The sequence below is a fragment of the Austrofundulus limnaeus genome, unplaced genomic scaffold, assembly GCF_001266775.1.
Source record: "Austrofundulus limnaeus strain Quisiro unplaced genomic scaffold, Austrofundulus_limnaeus-1.0 Scaffold19, whole genome shotgun sequence".
NCBI classification, from domain to species: Eukaryota; Metazoa; Chordata; class Actinopteri; order Cyprinodontiformes; family Rivulidae; genus Austrofundulus; species Austrofundulus limnaeus.
The window spans coordinates 3,621,726-3,640,456 of NW_013952421.1; the positions used below are offsets into that span (position 1 = coordinate 3,621,726).

The 18,731-nt window shown below is 40.5% G+C and overlaps 1 protein-coding gene and 1 long non-coding RNA gene across 2 annotated transcripts in view; one reads left to right on the forward strand and one right to left on the reverse strand.

Annotated features, from left to right (window-relative positions):
* dennd4a (DENN/MADD domain containing 4A) overlaps positions 1 to 17,169 on the reverse strand; it is a gene marked incomplete at its 5' end in the record, with an annotated part of 31,239 nt that extends 14,070 nt beyond the window's left edge. Inside the window, 19 exon segments of the mRNA XM_014003655.1 lie at positions 174 to 318; positions 399 to 527; positions 617 to 823; positions 1,013 to 1,145; positions 1,384 to 1,517; positions 2,699 to 2,719; positions 2,905 to 3,050; positions 3,607 to 3,825; positions 4,777 to 4,877; positions 5,192 to 5,367; positions 5,681 to 5,825; positions 5,923 to 5,981; positions 7,300 to 7,366; positions 7,477 to 7,715; positions 8,479 to 8,648; positions 9,374 to 9,443; positions 9,539 to 9,785; positions 9,961 to 10,292; positions 17,054 to 17,169. Of these exon segments, the coding sequence (XP_013859109.1) occupies positions 174 to 318; positions 399 to 527; positions 617 to 823; positions 1,013 to 1,145; positions 1,384 to 1,517; positions 2,699 to 2,719; positions 2,905 to 3,050; positions 3,607 to 3,825; positions 4,777 to 4,877; positions 5,192 to 5,367; positions 5,681 to 5,825; positions 5,923 to 5,981; positions 7,300 to 7,366; positions 7,477 to 7,715; positions 8,479 to 8,648; positions 9,374 to 9,443; positions 9,539 to 9,785; positions 9,961 to 10,271 (2,719 nt within the window).
* Positions 17,170 to 17,942: 773 nt separating this feature from the next.
* LOC106514404 (uncharacterized) lies at positions 17,943 to 18,688 on the forward strand. The gene is made up of 4 exons (XR_001309888.1): positions 17,943 to 18,043; positions 18,206 to 18,248; positions 18,341 to 18,414; positions 18,492 to 18,688. It is a non-coding gene; the product is annotated as an uncharacterized LOC106514404 (long non-coding RNA).
* Positions 18,689 to 18,731: the final 43 nt, after the last annotated feature.

Consider the following 18,731-nt stretch of genomic DNA (forward strand, 5'->3'; position numbering starts at 1 on the left):
GGAAAGGAAAGGAAAGGAAAGGAAAGGAAAGGAAAGGAAAGGAAAGGAAAGGAAAGGAAAGGAAAGGAAAGGAAAGGAAAGGAAAGGAAAGGAAAGGGGCATGCAATAAGATAAGAGATAAGAGATTTTCTTAACAGGTTTATAAAAAGCTAGATTAGATTAAATGTTGTCACCTGAGAGTTGGGGGTCTCTGTGAGGAGTCTGCTGTTTCCTCCCTGCCTGCTTGAACTGGAGAACCCCGAGGATCACGTTCCTCAGTTTCCCCCACAGGAAGTAGCCTCCTCTGGTGGTGGAGGGCCACGTGCTCTCCAGCACCGCCTTAAAAGCAGAACACATTTTGAATTGAAAACCTGCTGAACTTCGAGTCAGATTTGGCAGTACTGTTTGCACTAACACACCTTGTTGTAGCAGCCGTATGTTATTGCATTGGGCTGAACTCCTGCCTTCTTCATCTCAAACAACACCCTGACAGCCAAGACCGGCTGGCTGTACTGACCACACAGCTGCAGCAGAACACGGTAACACACCTTGGACAGGGAAAATAAAATAAAATAAACTCACAATGCATTCACTTTCTCGAGATGTTGCAGCATCCTTCGTAGAAATCGTTTCGTACCTCATCCGGCGCCTGCAGCTTCTTGTCCTGCATCTTCCTCAGCACATCATAGGCTGTGCGCAGAGCTCGCACCTTGGAGTGGCAGCTACTGACAAGTGCTGGCAAGCAGATGAACCACAAGCCATAGCAGTGTCGAAGCAGACACTTGGACCACATCTGAGGCATGGAAGAATAGGTTTTGGCCATCTTCTGAGCTGATTTGATCTCCTATAGAGAGGCAGAAAAATGATTTGTTGCCACTCCTTTATGTCATCATGTTTGATGTTAGAAAAGGCAGATATGCTTAAATGTATTCATGTTTGCTAAAATTTCCATCATTCTTTACAAGGAAATGTACATATTTGCAAAAAGGTTTTACTAAAATGTCAAAGAAATGTCTCTGCTTGTACGGCTGACCTGTTTAGAGCGTCTAAAGATGGCCGTAGGACTGGCTGGGCTGCTGTGGCGTGAAGCAATCCCTGTTGACAGAGGATTAGGTCCTTCCAGTGGCTCCAGGAGCTCAGAGCGCAGCACAGGGAACCCAGAATAGCTGCAAAATAAAACAGATACTCAATAAGCTTTCTCTCTGAAACTCTGGAAGCTGCAGCACCAACGTGCACCTAAGTGCCACGTGTCCCAGCTCTAAATGATCAAAAAGCCCTGCAGCAGGGACAAAGCCTTCGAAAACAAAAGGAATTTCTAATAAGCGTCTCTTTTTGGTGCTCAAGTAAAGCAGAGCAAAAGAAGCAGTTGGCCTGTCTTTTAGAGAGGGGTCTGAGGTGTAATACCTATAGCACAGTGGATGCTCTTCTCCCTGAGGCAGAGGAGGCAGCTCTGGGGGGTTGACGTAGACCGTGTGCTCACTGCGATGGGACTCGTCCAGCTCGATCAGCCTGGCGTCCTCTGGCCGCTCACTGTCCGTCTGGTTTGGAAGAGAAGCACACATTTGTCACCAATCTCTAACGTTTTGTGCCTTTAAAAACAAATCGACATGTAGGGACGCACGTGGTGGTATCTAATGAGTGAGAACTTAGTGASAGCAAGCAGATGTCAGAAACGACACCAGGCATCTACATCAAAATGATGTGGCCAGTTGCGCCAGTTTTGTTTATATAAAACGGAGCCAAATGAGAGGCTTGATCCCATAAATCCTTCCAAGACTAAATGAAACTAAGCTCCAGTGACCACGCATAGAGACATGAATCCTTTTGACTGAGTGTCTTTGACACTTAAGCAGTAAAGCTTGATGCTAAACTGACACATTAGTTTCTCGTTATACGTGACTGATCTGCCGTTTGGAGAAATGGGTACAAAACTTTGCTGCTGGCATCTCAGGAAAGCCAAAACCTGAAGAAAATGCCTCTTTTTAGGTTTTAACAACCATCTAATAGTTCATCAAAGGCTTCGCTTTGTCACTCGGTTGATCTGAATTTAATACCCGCTTATTTTTGGGCACAAGTTGCACAAAAAATGAATAACACAACAGGCACTGAATCGTTCCTCCAGTAGAAACGAAATGCGGGAATTGTTCCACTCAGCTGAGCGGATGATTCAGTCGGTCGACTCAAAGTGACCGATCTGTCCCCGCTTCGATTCTGCTCAGCACGTCGCCGCTTGTTGTACCCCTCCCCTCTTCCCGCTTTCTTACTCAATCGCACATTTGTTGTCCACCTCAGCAGCAACTGAGCTGAATGAATCAATGCTTCCACTTCTCAGTAATGACTGCCGTGACCGCTGACACAGGATGTGTAACGGTTCCTGTTGGATGCAAATGTGACTTCCTGATTGCACAAGTTTGTAACCGCAAACATTTTTTTATTATTATTTTTTCGATGGAGGAGGGCAGATATTTTTGTCTTGTTTTTATCACATCCATGGAACAAAACATGTTGACAGGCTTTGTTCGTAAATCCTTTCAGATCTGCAAATAATTAGTGTCCGAGCAGAAACTTGCCCACGTTCCACACAATATCAACGAAGAGAAACAACAACAAAGCACCGACGGAACTATTTCATAAAATTCAGGACTGGATTATAAAACCTTACAAAACTGGAAACCACAGAAGCAGGGAAGTTTTAAAATGACAAGATTTGGCTGCTTACCTTGCTTCCAGTAGTGAACAACTACCAGGCAATAATGAAGCACGAAGAGAAGGAAAGAAAGTGTTTTAGTTTATGTAAAACTAAAAAAAAATGTTTGTAGGTCTGACATTTTGTTCCTTTGCTGCAGAACTATTTTATGCAACACAAACACACACACACACAAAGAAAAATCAATCCACAGAAACAGATTTTCCTACAATCCTCACCTTATCGACACATTCGTCAAAGAAAGCAAGGCTGGCATCTTTGTCGCTAACAAAGGAGCACTCCTCTATGAAGCGACTGAACATCTGAGTCTTGGTCATGAGGGAGTAAAACCTCTGATGGGAGCGGTCTCTGCTTTTCACGAAGCCTGAGAAAAACAATTTATCTGTATTTACTGACAAATCTGAAAGGTGGACATTTTTATTAACAACAGCTTTTTACTTTTCAGGCCCTGACTAAATATTTACTGGGTCAGTGTGAACACTTAACCGRTATTTTAGGAAATGAGCTCCGCGCTTCGAAAAACGAGATGTTCTTAGCTGCTCCGCTTGCATAAGAGCCCACAGATGTGCGGGGACATTGTGCTATTAATCATGTTGCTTCACCCACTTGTCATCCAAGTCTAATTTCCACTGAGGCTTAAGTTAGATAACAAGCACTAATTTAGAGCATATTTTGAAGCGTCGAGCAGCATTCAGACCACAACAGAGCTAAATCACAGCAATAACTCACCAATAATCTTCACAATTGCATAAACAGAAGACAAAGTAGGTTTCTGAGCAGATGTTCCAATAAAATATGGTCTGATTGCTATCAAAGTTAAACTCATCCACAACTGCAAACCTGACTACATTTATGGTTAAAGCMTTTCTTCACATCTTCATTCAATTTATAGATGCTGTTTTAAGAGGAAAAAATCTTACCTTGTAGATCAAAAAGCGAGCCGACGTCAGTCGTCTTCTCAGATGGGGCTTGGGTGATGGGCTGCAGATAGGAGCGGTAGCCTCGTAGGATGGCGGCCATGAACCGCAGAAAGGCCTCCTGGATCTCCAGCTCCAGGGTGTGCAGGCTTTTTCCTCCATAGAGCTCGCCGTCTGTCATCGTGTGGTCCATCTGCATATCATCGCGGTTTAACTGACCGCCTGAGGGAGCAAAGCAGGGGATGAATTGGAAACTGAAAACAGACATCTTCAAAGTATAATTAAAAAAAAAAATAGCTAAAATACTATGAAGACAAAAATCTGTAGACAGTGTTTAGCTTTGTCTAAACATATCACATCAGAAGTGATTTTTATTGCTATGATACTACCTTTTTTATAATGGGATGATCTTTGCGAAGAAATAAACTTTAGCGTAAAGCTAAAAGTAGCCAAAAAGCTAGCTGAAGGTAGCAAAAAGTAGATACAAACTAAAAGTAGCATAGGAAGACAAAAACAGTAAGTATGTTGAAGCAGATTTTCAAAGTAAAAAATGGTTTCGAAGAAAATGAAAAGTTCTCCATGCATTTTTATGAAGAAAATATTTGTAAATAAAATTGAACATTTTGAGAAGTATAAAAGTTACAAAAAACAGAAGTCGTAGCTCCCATCTGCTAAACGAAAAGACTGTAACTTTAAGGAAAAAGCAATAAACAGGAAAATAACAGTAAGACACCCAGGTAGGCCAGCACTGCATTTATTAAATTTTAGTTTTTTTATGTAATTTTTGTTTTTTTTATTTAATTTTTTGTCTCACTGATCCATTGTTACAGTTCGCTTTGTGTTTTGACACACTAATAACTGAGAAGACAGTTTCAACTGATGATGGTATAAAAAAAGCTTAATAGGAAGATTTGGAACACTTCTGCTCACAGCATCTCACTAACGTCCAAACTTTCTTTGGTTAAAAAAAATGCATATCATCACAAAATCTCCGGTGATTCAGCAAAAAAATAAAAATAAAAATAAAAAATCAGAAGATGCTCTTGTAATGTAATAATGAGCTCACTTTTCCAATAAAATTATCCATCCAGGCTGACTCAACAGACTCCTGTAGCGAGCTAAATCATGCATAAAAGCACTTTAGAGAATGACACAGCATCAGACTGGACTCACCCTCGGTGAGCTGCTGATGGAGCTTATTCAGGGTATTCAGAAGATGTTTACAGGCTCTCCGGGGCAGGATTTTCCACGTTAAAGCCTTCTTGTCATCTTTCCTGAAAAAACACAGTAGGATTTTCATTTAGTCACAGGGAGGACAGTTGAGAAAAAAAATTACAAAAGGTTGAAACAGGTTCACAGACATCAGCCCTGACAATTCAATATCTCTGCAAAAGTGTTGATGCAGAGGCCTTGTACACTGAAAATATTTCACATTCCAGCTACAACTATTAAGTAAGAGACGCTCTCACTGACAGATACTGATAACCTCGGGGAATAACTCACAGACAAGACCAACATAATAAAACCTCAGCAAAACAATTTCTGGTGCTCTGAAGTTGTTTGATGACTTCTATCAGAGATAACTTACTGCGAGATAGTGTTGGTGTCCARATCGACACAGCTAATATCAGCTGGAGGCACATAGAGGTCGAAGTATCTGGAGTCCAAACCCACGATAAAAGGGCACGGCGCACTGAGCACGTCTGCCAGGGCCAGCGGGCACARAGGGATGTACGGGCACGGCCAGTGGAAGGGAAAAATCATCTGAAAGGCAGGAGGGGATCATCAGAAGATTAGGTTTTTATACTTTGTCTGCGCATTTCTTTCCCTTCACATTTGAGTGTTTTGGCTGAAAGCTATTTTATTAAAGGGCTTCTCCAACAGCACTGGTGTCCTAAATGGTTTACTTTCACATAGGTTTATGTACAGTACTTTAATAAAGTTGGAGCCACAYCTCTTGCCTTAACCATCAAACTGCTAACAATCACATTAAAGACCTACAGTATTTTCCATTGGCTCTGTTATCATGACAAAGACGAACAAATTTGATYGGTTGAAAGAAGATTGAAAGACTCACAGACACGAGGGCTTCGGTAACACTGGTGAGCACCGCCGGACGCAGGGAATGAACCAGGATCTTGTGCTCTGTGACAGCCAAAACAAGCAGAGTGGCAGCGTTTTTCGGGCCAAGGTTCAGTAGTAACGTGGAGAGACTCCCACCGCTGATCCACATAAAGCAACAAAAAACACACTTTTAGAACGACAGCAGAGACTCTTATGAAGCATCGATGTGATGCATTTTTGCCTTTTTTTTTTTACCTAAGAGGCAGCGGAGAGGACACAGGTTGGCTCAGTATGAGGCTGTCATGTGGAGACAACTGTGGAGGACAAACAGATCATTTAGCTTGTAGCGTTCTGTCAACCCAAACAAGAGTTAAAAAGATAGTTTGGCTGTGATGTTCTGCCAGGTGTTGATCAACGGTTAGTATCTTATCAGCCATGACGTCAGTCATAGAGCACATCATCCAGGCTAGGTTAACTGCTAACTCAACGAGGGCCTGTTTTTATTGTTTTTCAGGCTTTTAAAACAACTCTTTTTCAAAAATAACATATTGTGAAAGAACGTTGCATTAGCCAATACTGAACTTCTACACTCTTGTTTGACATTATTAATTTAGTTTGTTGCCGTTTCTTCAACTGAACAACGTACGTGTTACTGCGCAAACGTAAATGTGCTGAGCACAGACCATCATATGACCCTAGTATCATTTCTTTGGAAGCTGAGTAAATGTTCGAACTGACTAGAAGTGCTGATCAGAGGTTTGAAATTAGCTGTTATTCTTTCACAATATGCTTTTCTAGCAAAGGAGTTATTTTTTAAGAGTGAAAAAGGCTATAAAAAACAACAGGCCATTTTTGCCTCAAGTGGAGGAGTTTAAGTAAATGTCTTGTTCACATGTGATGGCAGAATGGAGAAGGAGATGAATCGACGGATTGGGGCCTCATCTTCAGTAATGAAGGCGTTGCTTTGGTGAAGACAAAGCTGAGTCGAAAGGCAGAGCTCTTGATTTACTGTTCTGTCTACGTTCCAACCTTCACCAAAGGTCATGAGGTGGTGGATCATGACCAAAAGAAAGAGATCATGGACACAAGCAGCCAAAATGAGCTTCCTTTATAGGGTGGCCAGGCTCAGCTTTAGCGATAGGATGAGGAGCTCATCAGTTGGGGGGAGCTCGGAGTAGAGTCACTGCTCCTCTGCATCGAAAGGAGTCAGTTAAGGTGGTTTGTGCATCTGTTTAGGAGGCCTCCTGGACACCTCCCTTTGAAGGAGTTCTGGGTTTGTCCCACTGGTGTGAGGCCCTGGGGAAGAGCCAGGACTCGCTGGAGGGATTATGGATCATCTCAGGCTTTCAAATACTTTGGGGTCCCCCAGGAGGGTCTGGAGAGTGTTGTTGAGGAGAGGAATTTCTGGGTTTCTCTTCTAGGTCTGTTGCCTCTGAGACCCAATTATGGACAAGCAATAGAAGATGGAGGTGGCTATCCTTTGGCTGCCCATTAGTATAGCCTGGATGAAGACTTCTGCCTTTCTCTCTACACTCTACATTCTGTCTGATTTTATGGTTGGTTTGACCAAGTGTCACCTTAAAAATGACCAAAATTAAACTTATTTCTTCACTCTACTAACGTTAAACTGACCTGCACGAGGATGCGTGGCCTCTGACAGGAGGGAAAAGGAACATTTTGCATGAAGTGAGAGATGTGCCTGTGAAAAACAAACAAAAATACATCAGATGTTCACAGCATTTACTCTAAACCAGTGTATTTAAGCTTCACTTAAGACAAAGATAACATGAAAACTTAAAATGAACTAACTTTTCAATTGGGACTGCATGCGGTCCAGAAATGGAATATCTGTAGAGGAATGTGAGAAAGCTCCTGAAGGACTGGAAGAAAGGCCAATGGGAGAGTAAGCATATGCTCTTGTTGTTGTAAACGTTTCTGGTCCCATCAGGTCCGAAATCGGAGCTTGGCAGGCCGAGCTGTGAGCGCTGACGCTCCGACAGGTTCTCCTCGGGGTAAGGTTCATAAAACTGGATAGCTGCTCCATACACCTGCACACAAAAATATCACAATGATATTCAGAAAGAAGGATATCGATCGTGAAGAAAATTGGTTCTGAAAACCGACAAACCCCAAAATACCCAGAGATTATTCAAAAAAAATGCTGTTGTGATCACTTAGGTGAATTTTCTGCATCATCGAAATACTAAAACCTTCTTAGTTGTTTGAGGATTGTTCTCCCAAATAAATGAACAAATCTGTCTGGGTTTTAGGTACCATGGGACCAGCCTGCAGACAAGAGGTTGCAGGAAAGAAGAAATGAGCACTCAGGCAATCAAACTTGCACACCAGCCTGAGCCTGAGTGGTGCAGAAGAATCTATTATTCAGAAGATGAGCTGCCCAAAAAAAAAAAATACATCTTTTATGCTGCATTGCTTTCAAAGAGCTAACAGGCTTTTATTATTCCAAAAACAGCCTTCAGAATGGTCAGTTGATTCCAGTCAGAGTTTAGAACTTGATTAATATTGTCTCCATTTTTTAAGAGATACTGCTGCAGTTTATCAACAAGCAAATCCATTAGGGGATCCAGACGCACTGAGAGACAGACTGGAAAATGAAGATGGATAAACTAACTGAAATGAGGCAATAAAGGCAGAATGTGCGTACTCTGAGTGCAATCTTCAGGGGATTTTCTTAACTAATGATGAAGTGCATGAAGCTTAATCAGAGCCTTAAGAGAATTCCTCTGACCTGAACGCAAGTTCAACAAGGACGTGGCTTTTGATAACGCTGATGCAGAAAGGCGGCGGTACCTTTTCTCCGGAGGCTCCCGTCAGGACGAACGTAGAAAAAACAGGCAGGGAGTGTTTGGTGTGAGCCGGCCAGCACTCAATCATGGCCCCCATGGGGAGGCAGAACATAGGCACCGACTCAGGCAGCGGGAACGACTCGTAGTCCTCCTCTGGGTACCTACAAAGCAAACCTGGACACAACACAGTCAAAGTTTACACAAAGATACTATTTATGTCTTTTAGTGTTGAGTGGTATCGATCACTTTCATACCCTGGTATAACCTTTAGAAAATACAGCAGCATACAATATTACCAGGGGGATTGTCTGGGGCGTGTTGTGTAATTATTAGTAAACAGAAAAATGGCTGCTTGACATTCTAGAACCAAAGAGAGGCGTTGAAAAAAAGAAAAACTCAGCAGAAGGAGAAGTTACAGAATGGCTTTGTCTCTTATTTTGTTAAACAGACCAAAATACAGTCAAGTATGTCTTTTTAGGATTGTAGGTTTCAAAAAAATCTGACTCTTACCACAGTTGTATCCGCACTGCTGCATACATTTAGCCTGTCTTTGTGCCGGTAAAGTTTGTAATTTTTAATTCATAATATTATGACTTTAATCGCGTAATATTACGACTTTAAATTTGTAATATTATGACTTTATTCTCATAATTTAAAAAAAATGTCGTTTTGTGGCCCTAATGCTCTGTTGTAACCTTAAAAGGTGCGATGGACAGGGGTGTTTTCATAGCAGCCTTGTGGAAATTTGACGCTTCACTTCATGCAACTAATACCGTCATAATTTGTCAATACCCTCACCACATTTAAGTACGGCGGTATACCAAAGTACCATCATACCGCCCAAGCCTAATGTCTTTATTAATGTCACATGTTTGCAGCTTAATTCTTTTTTTTTTTACCTGCTTTGTATGCGATCGTGTTCGCTTTAGCTAGAGACTTCTTATAGCAAAGGTAGACCGAGGACCCCCACTGGAAGAGAGGTTATCACAGACCAGAASAGATTAGTGGAACAATCTGGAGCAATATTTCCAGTACGTGTGGATATTTCTGGAGCTCCGTCCCACCATGCTGCTGTTGAGGTTCTTGTCCACCTTGCAGAAGGTGTGAGGGGGCACCTCCCCCTTGCCAGGAATGATGACGCAGACATCGGTGACAGCCAGGGAGGTGTGGGGCTGGCTCTTCGGCGCACGGCGGTAGGTGATGTAGATGCGCTGAGAGGAGGAGCCGCTGATGTTGGCGGGGCGACCTGAGGGCGTGGTCTGGACGATGTGGCATCCAGGCTTCAGCTTCTCCTTCCACTCGTACAGAATTCTGAAATAGAAGTTTTTATGAAAATGTGAGCCCTGGAAAGCTTTGATTTAAAAAAACATGGAAAAAAAGGATATATGTTATATGATATATGTTTCAGAGCAGATTACTGTGACCTGAGATGGAGCTGTGATTAGTGGTGCTGTGTGAATAAAAGGAAGAGAGGATTAGTTCTTACCCGAGATCTGTCAGTGGAGGCTTATCTCTCCCTCTCTTGTAGCACAAGAAGATCTGTGGGCCCCTGAGGCTGGCTCCGTTCAGCTCAGCGGAGAGGCCTGAAGGGGTGCTCTCCACGCAGGTGAAGCCCGGGGGCACCTCCTCGCCGAGGGAGCGTATCACCACAGTAACGTCGGTGATGGGGGCTTTGGGTTTAAGAGACTTGGTGCCGGCATCATCAAAGTGCAGGTCCTCCTCCAGAGGCTTGGACGAATCGGTGAGGCCGGCAACCACAAAGTAGTCGGCTACACGAGGCCCTTTATCCTCCATCATTTCCCATTCCCACACTTTGCACTGGAGATCATAGAAAAGGGGGAGGGGGTAATATTCATTTTATCCATATGAAAAAAGGCTTCCAGCTTTCAAAAAGCAGGAGTTTTGTCTAAATAAGTTGGCTAAAAATGTGTCAGTTTGTGCTGAAATAGACTCATGAAGTTTTGAAAAGGAGGCAAAATGAAGCAAGTAAACAACTCATTTTAATACGTGCCCATAAGAAAAATAAAACATCATATTAGTGAGAGCATCTGGAAGCATTTAGCGTGCATTCCTGTCTTCCAAAACACAATAMTTCAAGAAGAAATCTGGGAACATTTAAGACCAGTGAACTTGCTGCAGTATGYGCCATGAGCGATGATGTAAAATAAAATGCATGCCTCTGAGAAGAAAGAAACGAAAAGCGTGTTTTGTGGAGAAACAGAACTGTGAGATGAAGAAGACAGGCTGTTAGCACTCGTAGCTTCTTCAGAAAGCTTTTTAGTCTGGGCTCAACAATCTCGTGATAAATGAAAGGAATAGCGGGAGCGCCTGTGAATCCGCTTGTTATGGTTTTATCACAAAGCACAGAGCTCTGGAGCCTCTTAGCTCTGTTCCAGCGTTTTCTACTTCAGCTGAAGAGCCTGCTTTATCTCGTTTGGCAGTTCCCCCACACTTACTCACAAACAGCTGCTTATTTTTTCCATCACTGTGATACATGGGAGTTAGTGTAATGTGTTTCACCTCCTCTGTGCTCGATGGGCCAGTTTTAGGAGCMCTGGTGCACAGAAAGCTGGAACCAGGCCTCGCCTACTGAAAGACTTTGTTGTCTGTTTGTTCCAAAGCTAATGATCCTGGGTTGTTTCTCGCTGCAGTTTAAGGGTCGCCAAGTTTTAGAAAGTAAAAATGAATTACACTGGCTGAACAGGGTGGCGAATAGGGAGGGAATATATTTTTTTGCCAAGCTAATTTTTSTGAGACCCTGTTCTTACCAGGAATGATGTCAGCAAAACAAACGCAGCAGCTGAACATTTACCAAACAAACACACAGGCTCAAGACAGAAGAGTTAAAACAATAAGAACCACCCACATAGCAGACAGGTGTGCACTGCAGGCTGACTGCTGGCACAGCAAGTGGTTTGTGGGCCATGATGGCACTGGTTTTTTTTAAAGATGGCTTGCCACAACTGGCCCAGTTGTGGTTTGGTTTATATGGTGCTGGCCTATGCCAAACCACAACCAAAGGGCCATCTCTCTTTGGGGTATTTGGACTATAAGTGCATTGTGTGGGCCAGAACTGGGCCAGACAGAATTTGCTATGGGTCACTTTAGCTACTCCAGTTTATTAGTAAGTGTTTTACTACTAGCCTTTTGCTACTTTTGATTTTTAGCTAACCACTTGCTAATGTACCCATTAGCCTTTTATTTTAGCTTTTAGCTAGTGTTTTTGACCCTTTCATTAGACTTTTGCTGCTTTTAGCTCGATTCTAGTTTTAGCTTCTAATTTATCATTGTGCTACTTTTGTCAGCTTTTTGCTTACCAGAATTTACTTTTTAGCTAGCCTCTTGCTACTTTTTGCTTTTAGCTATTGTTGTGCTTTTAGCTTATGTTTTATGTCAAGAAACGCAGTTTCTCTMGTTAGAGTTTGAAATAAAAAACTAAACTATTTACTAATTCTAAGTTCTCTAATTAAACGAACAAAAGCAGCTTGAACAACATATTAGTGGCTACAATTATATTATTCCCTGAWGAAAACGAATATTCTTCGGCTCTGATTAGACTGTTTCATCTGTTTGATTTAACATCTACAAACAGATTTGCATTATTAGTCTARTAAAGAACAAGGCTTTTAGTTTTAAATATGGGACAATTCCTCATTTTATATAATTATAATTATATAAATATGTAATTCCAAATTTTGCAATTTGTGTTGTGCCTTAGTTTTATTATTGTTCTCTGACATTTTGTGTTGTGTTGCTGCTTTTTGACCAGGTCGTCACTGTAAATGAGAATATCTCAGCTGCTTTTCCTATTAAAAAAAAGGTTTATATATTTTAGAAGGCAGCTGTGAACCTGCAGTAGATGTGAGACGCTACAGCTTCTCGTCACATCCAGGTTAGAAGRTGGACTTGATCAAGATGAGGACACCCAGACATTTCCACAGTCTGTTCAGGAGACAAGAACAATTCACCAGTTTAAAACCAGTCTGGCAAAACTCCTCCACCATTTAGACTTTTCTAATTCATACCATCATTCAGCCCTGCACATTTGGTGTTTCATAACCTGTTCACTGCAAACCGGAAAGAGTTATTTTATGAATCATGACTCATCAGCGTTAAGCTCCAGACACTGGCTCTTTTTAACAAACTATATAATCTCCAGTGTTTAGGATTATGACGATTCTGAATAAATCCTATAAATATAGGGTTTATTACATGACGACACATAAAACAGTCATCAGAAAATTACTTAGGATTTTATTTTCTAAGGCTGATTTTCAAAATGGATTTAATGAGCATTACCAACTCTACAACTTAGCTTTAAAAACTAAATAAATCAAAATGCAACAAATTGTGAGTCCTTCTGATTAATAAGAAGCCTTATTTTTCTGTTGCGCTGCTGACAACTTGGTTGTCTTTTATCAAAGCATGAAAGACTCAAGGAATTGAGAAATATCTCCATCATTTTGCAAGATGCAAAAGGTTTTTAGAAACTGTGGTTTGTTTCGAAGAGAATTTTTGAAAATGATCTTAAAAAATAATTCACCAAACATTTTGAAGGCATTTGCCTTTTAATGCTGACTGCTTTTCAGTAAATATATTTCAAATTTTATGCATTTCCTAAATTTCACACAAGTCCTTGTAACAATTTTTAATGTTCTTTTTAGTTGCATAATCAAACAAATCAAGACAACCTTTACACTTCGCCTTGTTTTTGCAAATTAATTTAGGCCCATGAAACTGTGCTATTTGCAGAAAATTAGAAAAGAAAGTTTATGATTGGCTTTTTAAATTTATTTATTTATTTATTTATTTATTTATTTATTTATTTATTTATTCATGCNGTTGAAAACATATTCTAAAATTAGCATTCCCACTAGGTACTGTCTACAGAAACATGATTGGTTCATCCCTTCAGTTTGGTGCCTTTTATGAAATTCAAAATGCTTTTTCTAAATAAATGAAATTTCCAGTCATTGTAAAAACCACAATAATTTCAATCAGACAAGCTAGGTCCCCTTGTATGTATTTCCTCACATTCAGGACATTATAAAACTAAAAAAACTGCTTCGGTTCTTTGTTCTTCTGAGACGTGGTTTGCTTACAGATTTGCAAATTTCCGAACAATAAAACAGTTGTCAGAATTACCTTTTCCTTTGTACGCATTATAATTTTTTTATTAATGTAGGATATAAATTGCTTTCTGTTTTGAGTTACTTTTCACAAAGTCTTACACTTTGTGGAAACAGGATTGTGTTTATCTCAGACATTACATCACTCAGAAAGTTTGCTTGCAGTTTTAAATACAAAAGCTTGTTTCACACAGTATATTTGAAGAAAACATCGCCCTAATCAGTGCAGACAATCATAWTAAAAAAATAATCCTTACAACTGTTCTGTTTGTCAGATTCACTTCCTTACTGTGACGTAACACCTGAGCCTCTGTAAAAGTACCTGTTGGAGACAGAGATGTTATCTCATGATTGCCACAGAAGGACAGATGTGTCATATAATACCTGGATGGTTGTGGATTAAAATGTAGATTTAATCTCTGGTTTCAGTGACGAAGACATCCAGAGCGCCTATCCCTCCCTCTCAGCAGAAAGCAGAAGACTAAAATTATATCTAATCCTCTCCATAGCAACAGAATTAAAACGGAGCAGAGAAGTGCAGATGGAGTATTTCTCCCTCTGATGCTGCGCGCTGCAAACATTATTCTGCTTATGTAACTGCTGAGGAAGTATTGTATTCTTTCTTAAAAAGAAAAAAAAGAAATTCAAATCTTAAACCATTTCGGTCTGGGTCAGTATGCTTCTGTATGTTACAAAAACCATGGAATCCTCTCTTTTCATTAAAAAAATAAACCATCATTGATTTTTGTAATCATGATTATAAATTTATAATTAATTCCAGCAGCTAGTTTGGATCTTTTGAAGTGGGGTTCTATATGAATAATTATGGCATGTTCTATCCTTATTAGAATAATAAAATTTGGGAATTAATTTGAAAAAAATTAAGTAAAACATCTCCTGAARTCAGAAATTCCCTGCTGCTGCCCTTGGGTCAAAACAAGGGTCCAGCAGGTCAATTCGACCAGAGGGCTTTTATATTATTTGCTCTTAATAATTTCACAGATCCCCACTTAAAAAAGATTTACATTTAGCAGTTCGCTAAGTGTCACATGCTGCTTTTTGTGTCATATTTGTCGTAACTTGGACTGATCTTATTGTGTCTAACTCCCTGTGACCTCCTGAGTGGCAGAACCACTCTTTTAAATCGCAGAGTCACTTTTCAATCTCATTTATTTATTACTTAATGTGGGCATTCCTGTGTTCGCAGCGAAGCGGATGACTCATGGGCTCGGCAAGATCTGCCATCGTTTCATTACACACATTTTTTTTCATAATAACAATAACGCTACAAATAAGGACATGGCGGATTTCCTCTTCTTCAGACCGACTTCCCCATTCGCACCCAACACTGTGTTCATGAGTCATCTCTAACTGTTATCTTGGCCGCAACGTCTCCCACACTTGTGCCACACTTGTGTGTGTGTCTTTCATCAGTGCAGATTTTCTTGTTAAGGAAGCTTATCTAAGATTTCTCCAATTTGACAGCGTCAGACTGAAATATAGTACTTTCCAGTGACAGAAACGCACATTTATTTTGAAAAATTCTATCTATCTATCTATCTATCTCTCTCTACAATACTATGTACTGTATTTATCTCTTCTTGTTGTTTAACCCAGCTGTAAAATAAATAACTATTTTAACAATACAGAAAGATTCAAGTCACATAACTAAACAATTCAAACTGAAGAAATGACATGAAATTTTTCTGCAAAGCAATTTTTGTTGTAAAACTTAGCTTTTGGTGTGAAATAAATTAGTACACCTCAACATTTACAGTAGCCTATGACTCTGGTATGTGATTTATAAAGATCCCAAGCATTTTGGAATGAGCTATTCCACTAATAGGTTTCAAGTGGGGCAGAGTCAAAACAAAAGCCAACACGCCTGCCTGCCCGAGCCCATTCACCAAAGGAGCAGACCGCAAGAAACCAAAAGTGATCTCCAAAAACCCTACGACTTCACGTGACCGACGGCAGCATACTGTGGATGTGAAAGAGCATGCCTCCACGGTCACACAAACTTTCATTGTAGCTGCGCAAAGAGGAAACCTCTGCTGGCTAAAAATCTCAGACTGGAGTTTGTCAGAGATTATAGACAACAAAGAACTTCTAAAAAATAATATTCTTTGAACCAATTAATCACTGAGTTATTTGGATGCCAACAGAATGCACATTTGGCGTTAACCAAAGAACCTCATGTTTGTCCTGTGAAACACGGAGGTGGAAGGGTCGTTGTTCAGGTGGGCACTTTGCAGCAAAAAGGCTTGACCAGCTCACTGAATCTACCATGAATATTGTGTATCAGAGGAACACAAGACCATCTGTAGAAGAAATTAAAGCAGGATGCTGCAACAGTATACCCAAACTATACAAGTTAGTCCATCAAGAACTGGCTGAAAACAAAGAAATTTATCTCACTGAGATGATTTGAAACAGGCTGTTCATGCAGGAATCCCCTCAACTTTCCTCAATGATGTCAGAGACTAGATCTCACTCAGGTTATTTCAACAAATCGGGATTAACACTGGATRTTAGAGGACGGGGTTGTTTACTCAGTTGGAAAATGTATTTTTGTTACAGCTTTTATGCAAGTAAGGTACATTTTTGTTGTTTAYATAAAATTAAATCACTTTCTTTTCCAGAGATGAACAAGATCAGCATCRTTATGTGACAATTTCTTAATAAAAACAATATACATATATTCACAATTTAACAGCAGCTGATCAGTTTAACAAAAAAACAGTTGTTTTTGCTGTTACTTCTTGGGACATCCTTGCAAACATTATGTGGATCAAGCGTTTTAACCTCTAAAATCTGTATCACTGTGACTTTGTGAAGCCAGAGGCTGCTGGACAGWCAGTCGGTCAGGCTGTAGGGATTAGGAGGCTGTGTCAACAACAGGAGGAGGGGGTGACCTGAGGGGGAACCACCACAACATTTAATAGACTCTGCGTCTGTTCCCTTTCAGCCAGTCTGACCCTCACCATCAACCATTTGCATTGCTCGTGCATACCAGGGGGGTTATGTGTGTGTGTAAGTGTGTATGCTTGCAAGATGAAGAGACCACACACGCCCAAAGAGAAACAGAGCAGAAACAGCAGACCCATGCAGGATGAAGCTGCATGGATCAGATGTGCAGTAAATGAATGATACATGATAAAAATAAATAAATAAAATAAACCTCACAAACGGGGTCTTAAAAGGTGTCACGGAGCATCAGACAGAGGATGCAATAAAAACAGGCCTCGGGTACAATGCAGCCAATGAGCGCACAGAAAGCGACGCTCACTAAAATAAAGCTTTTTGCACCTTATTCATCCAAAACCAACATTCCGACATTTTTTTTCACAGTATTGTAAAACATCGAGTTGAACCCATCGAGATTTCATTTTATGAAATAACAAGCGTCATTTAATTGATACCATTTTCCAATAAGAGAATTTTACTCACATCACGAAGATGGAAATATGATCCGTCGAGTCCAGATTTATTCCTCACTGTTTATGTTTATTCTCATCCAGCCGCTGCCTCTCCCTGTTAGATCAGCACAGAAATGAAAGGTCGGTGTCTGTGAGGAGCCAAACAGACGGCGCAGACCTGAGGAGCGTTTTATCCCAGAGCTGCGCTGCCCACGTGACCGATTACAACCCTGACTGACGTCACTGGTGACGCCGCTGCCAGCTGGGACCGAAGGACTGAGGTGTGGAAACATTTGCACACATGTGGTTTTTCTTTTCTTTTCCTTTTATTTACTGCAATACGCACCTTCAACAGGAAGTTGTGAAAATAACGGTGACAGGATGGTCAGTGAAGGCATCACCAGGGCATCAGAGAGCTTCATTTAGTTTCATCCAGAAAATGTGATTAAAAAGTAAAATGTAGAGGAAAAAAACATAAAGAATGAATGATGACAGTGAGATTACAAAAATGCACAAATCTTAAATACCAACTTTACCACAGTGATCCTAAAATTATCAAAGTGGGAGTTTGGTGTTGAAAAGTGATCAGCTCTGTTTAAACCAAGATGAAGAGAACCACATTATACAGAATGACCAAGACAATAAAAACCTCAACAACTCAAACAACTAATTTTTTTTTAAAAAATTAAGAGAGAGAGAGAGAGAGAGAGAGAGAGAGAGAGAGAGAGAGAGAGAGAGGATCACAGCATGAGCACTCAGATGGAAAATTATCCAAAATGTCCAAACATTGAGCTAATATACTTTAAAAAATCTGAATGTGAGTTTTGTTGAGGTTTAAATGAGCCCAGAATGACAATATCTTGTATACTCATATAAATAATACATTTTGGTANACAGTAATGCAGTGTAGTTCCGGGGAGGGCACTGTGTGAAAAAAAAAAAGGCGTTTCCTGAACAGTTTCGTTAAAGAAGAACATCATGACTTTAAATATAATGTTTTTTTGGATTGTAAATCATTAAGGTAAGTTTAACTTGTCATTTTGTGGTTTGACATATTTGGTTATGTACATGGTTTGTACTTAATAACATTCTGTACAGCAATAAAAGCAAATTGATGCTAAAATTCTCATTCAGAAAGAGGAAGTGTGCTCACTGCCTGGCCTCTCTCCTCTTCTTTCTGCAGCATATTGATGTCCAAGTGCATGAAAATACCTTTCATTTTAGAGGTGAGACAAATTTGTTGATTTTCTGCATATTTAGACGTGCAAGTATGTTAAAACAATCATTTGTGACTCTCTTTCTTGTATCTCTTGCATAGCCCAGGGGCGTGGTGCAAAAGGACAAAATGAATACGAGTTCAGCTTGGAGTTTCTTTTTCCAGTAAAGCCTGAGGTACACATTTCTAATTTGACCTCTTTCTTACGATACCTGTTTCAGTTTTTGACGGTTATGACGTCAATTTATCGCAGGTGAGAAACAAGTCCACGCAGCGGCAGGTAAACATCACAGTGAGGAAACAACAGCGAGGCTGGTGGGAAAGGCTGACTGTACAGGAGCGTAAACCGGTCTTCCTGGCACCGGATTTTGACCGCTGGCTGGAAGAGTCAGACGCCGAGATGGAGATAAAGCAAAAAGTGAGATTAAAATAAAGGTTTTTTTTTTTTTTTTTTATCACTCAGATGTTTCTTTCTTTTGGTTTGCAGCTGCTG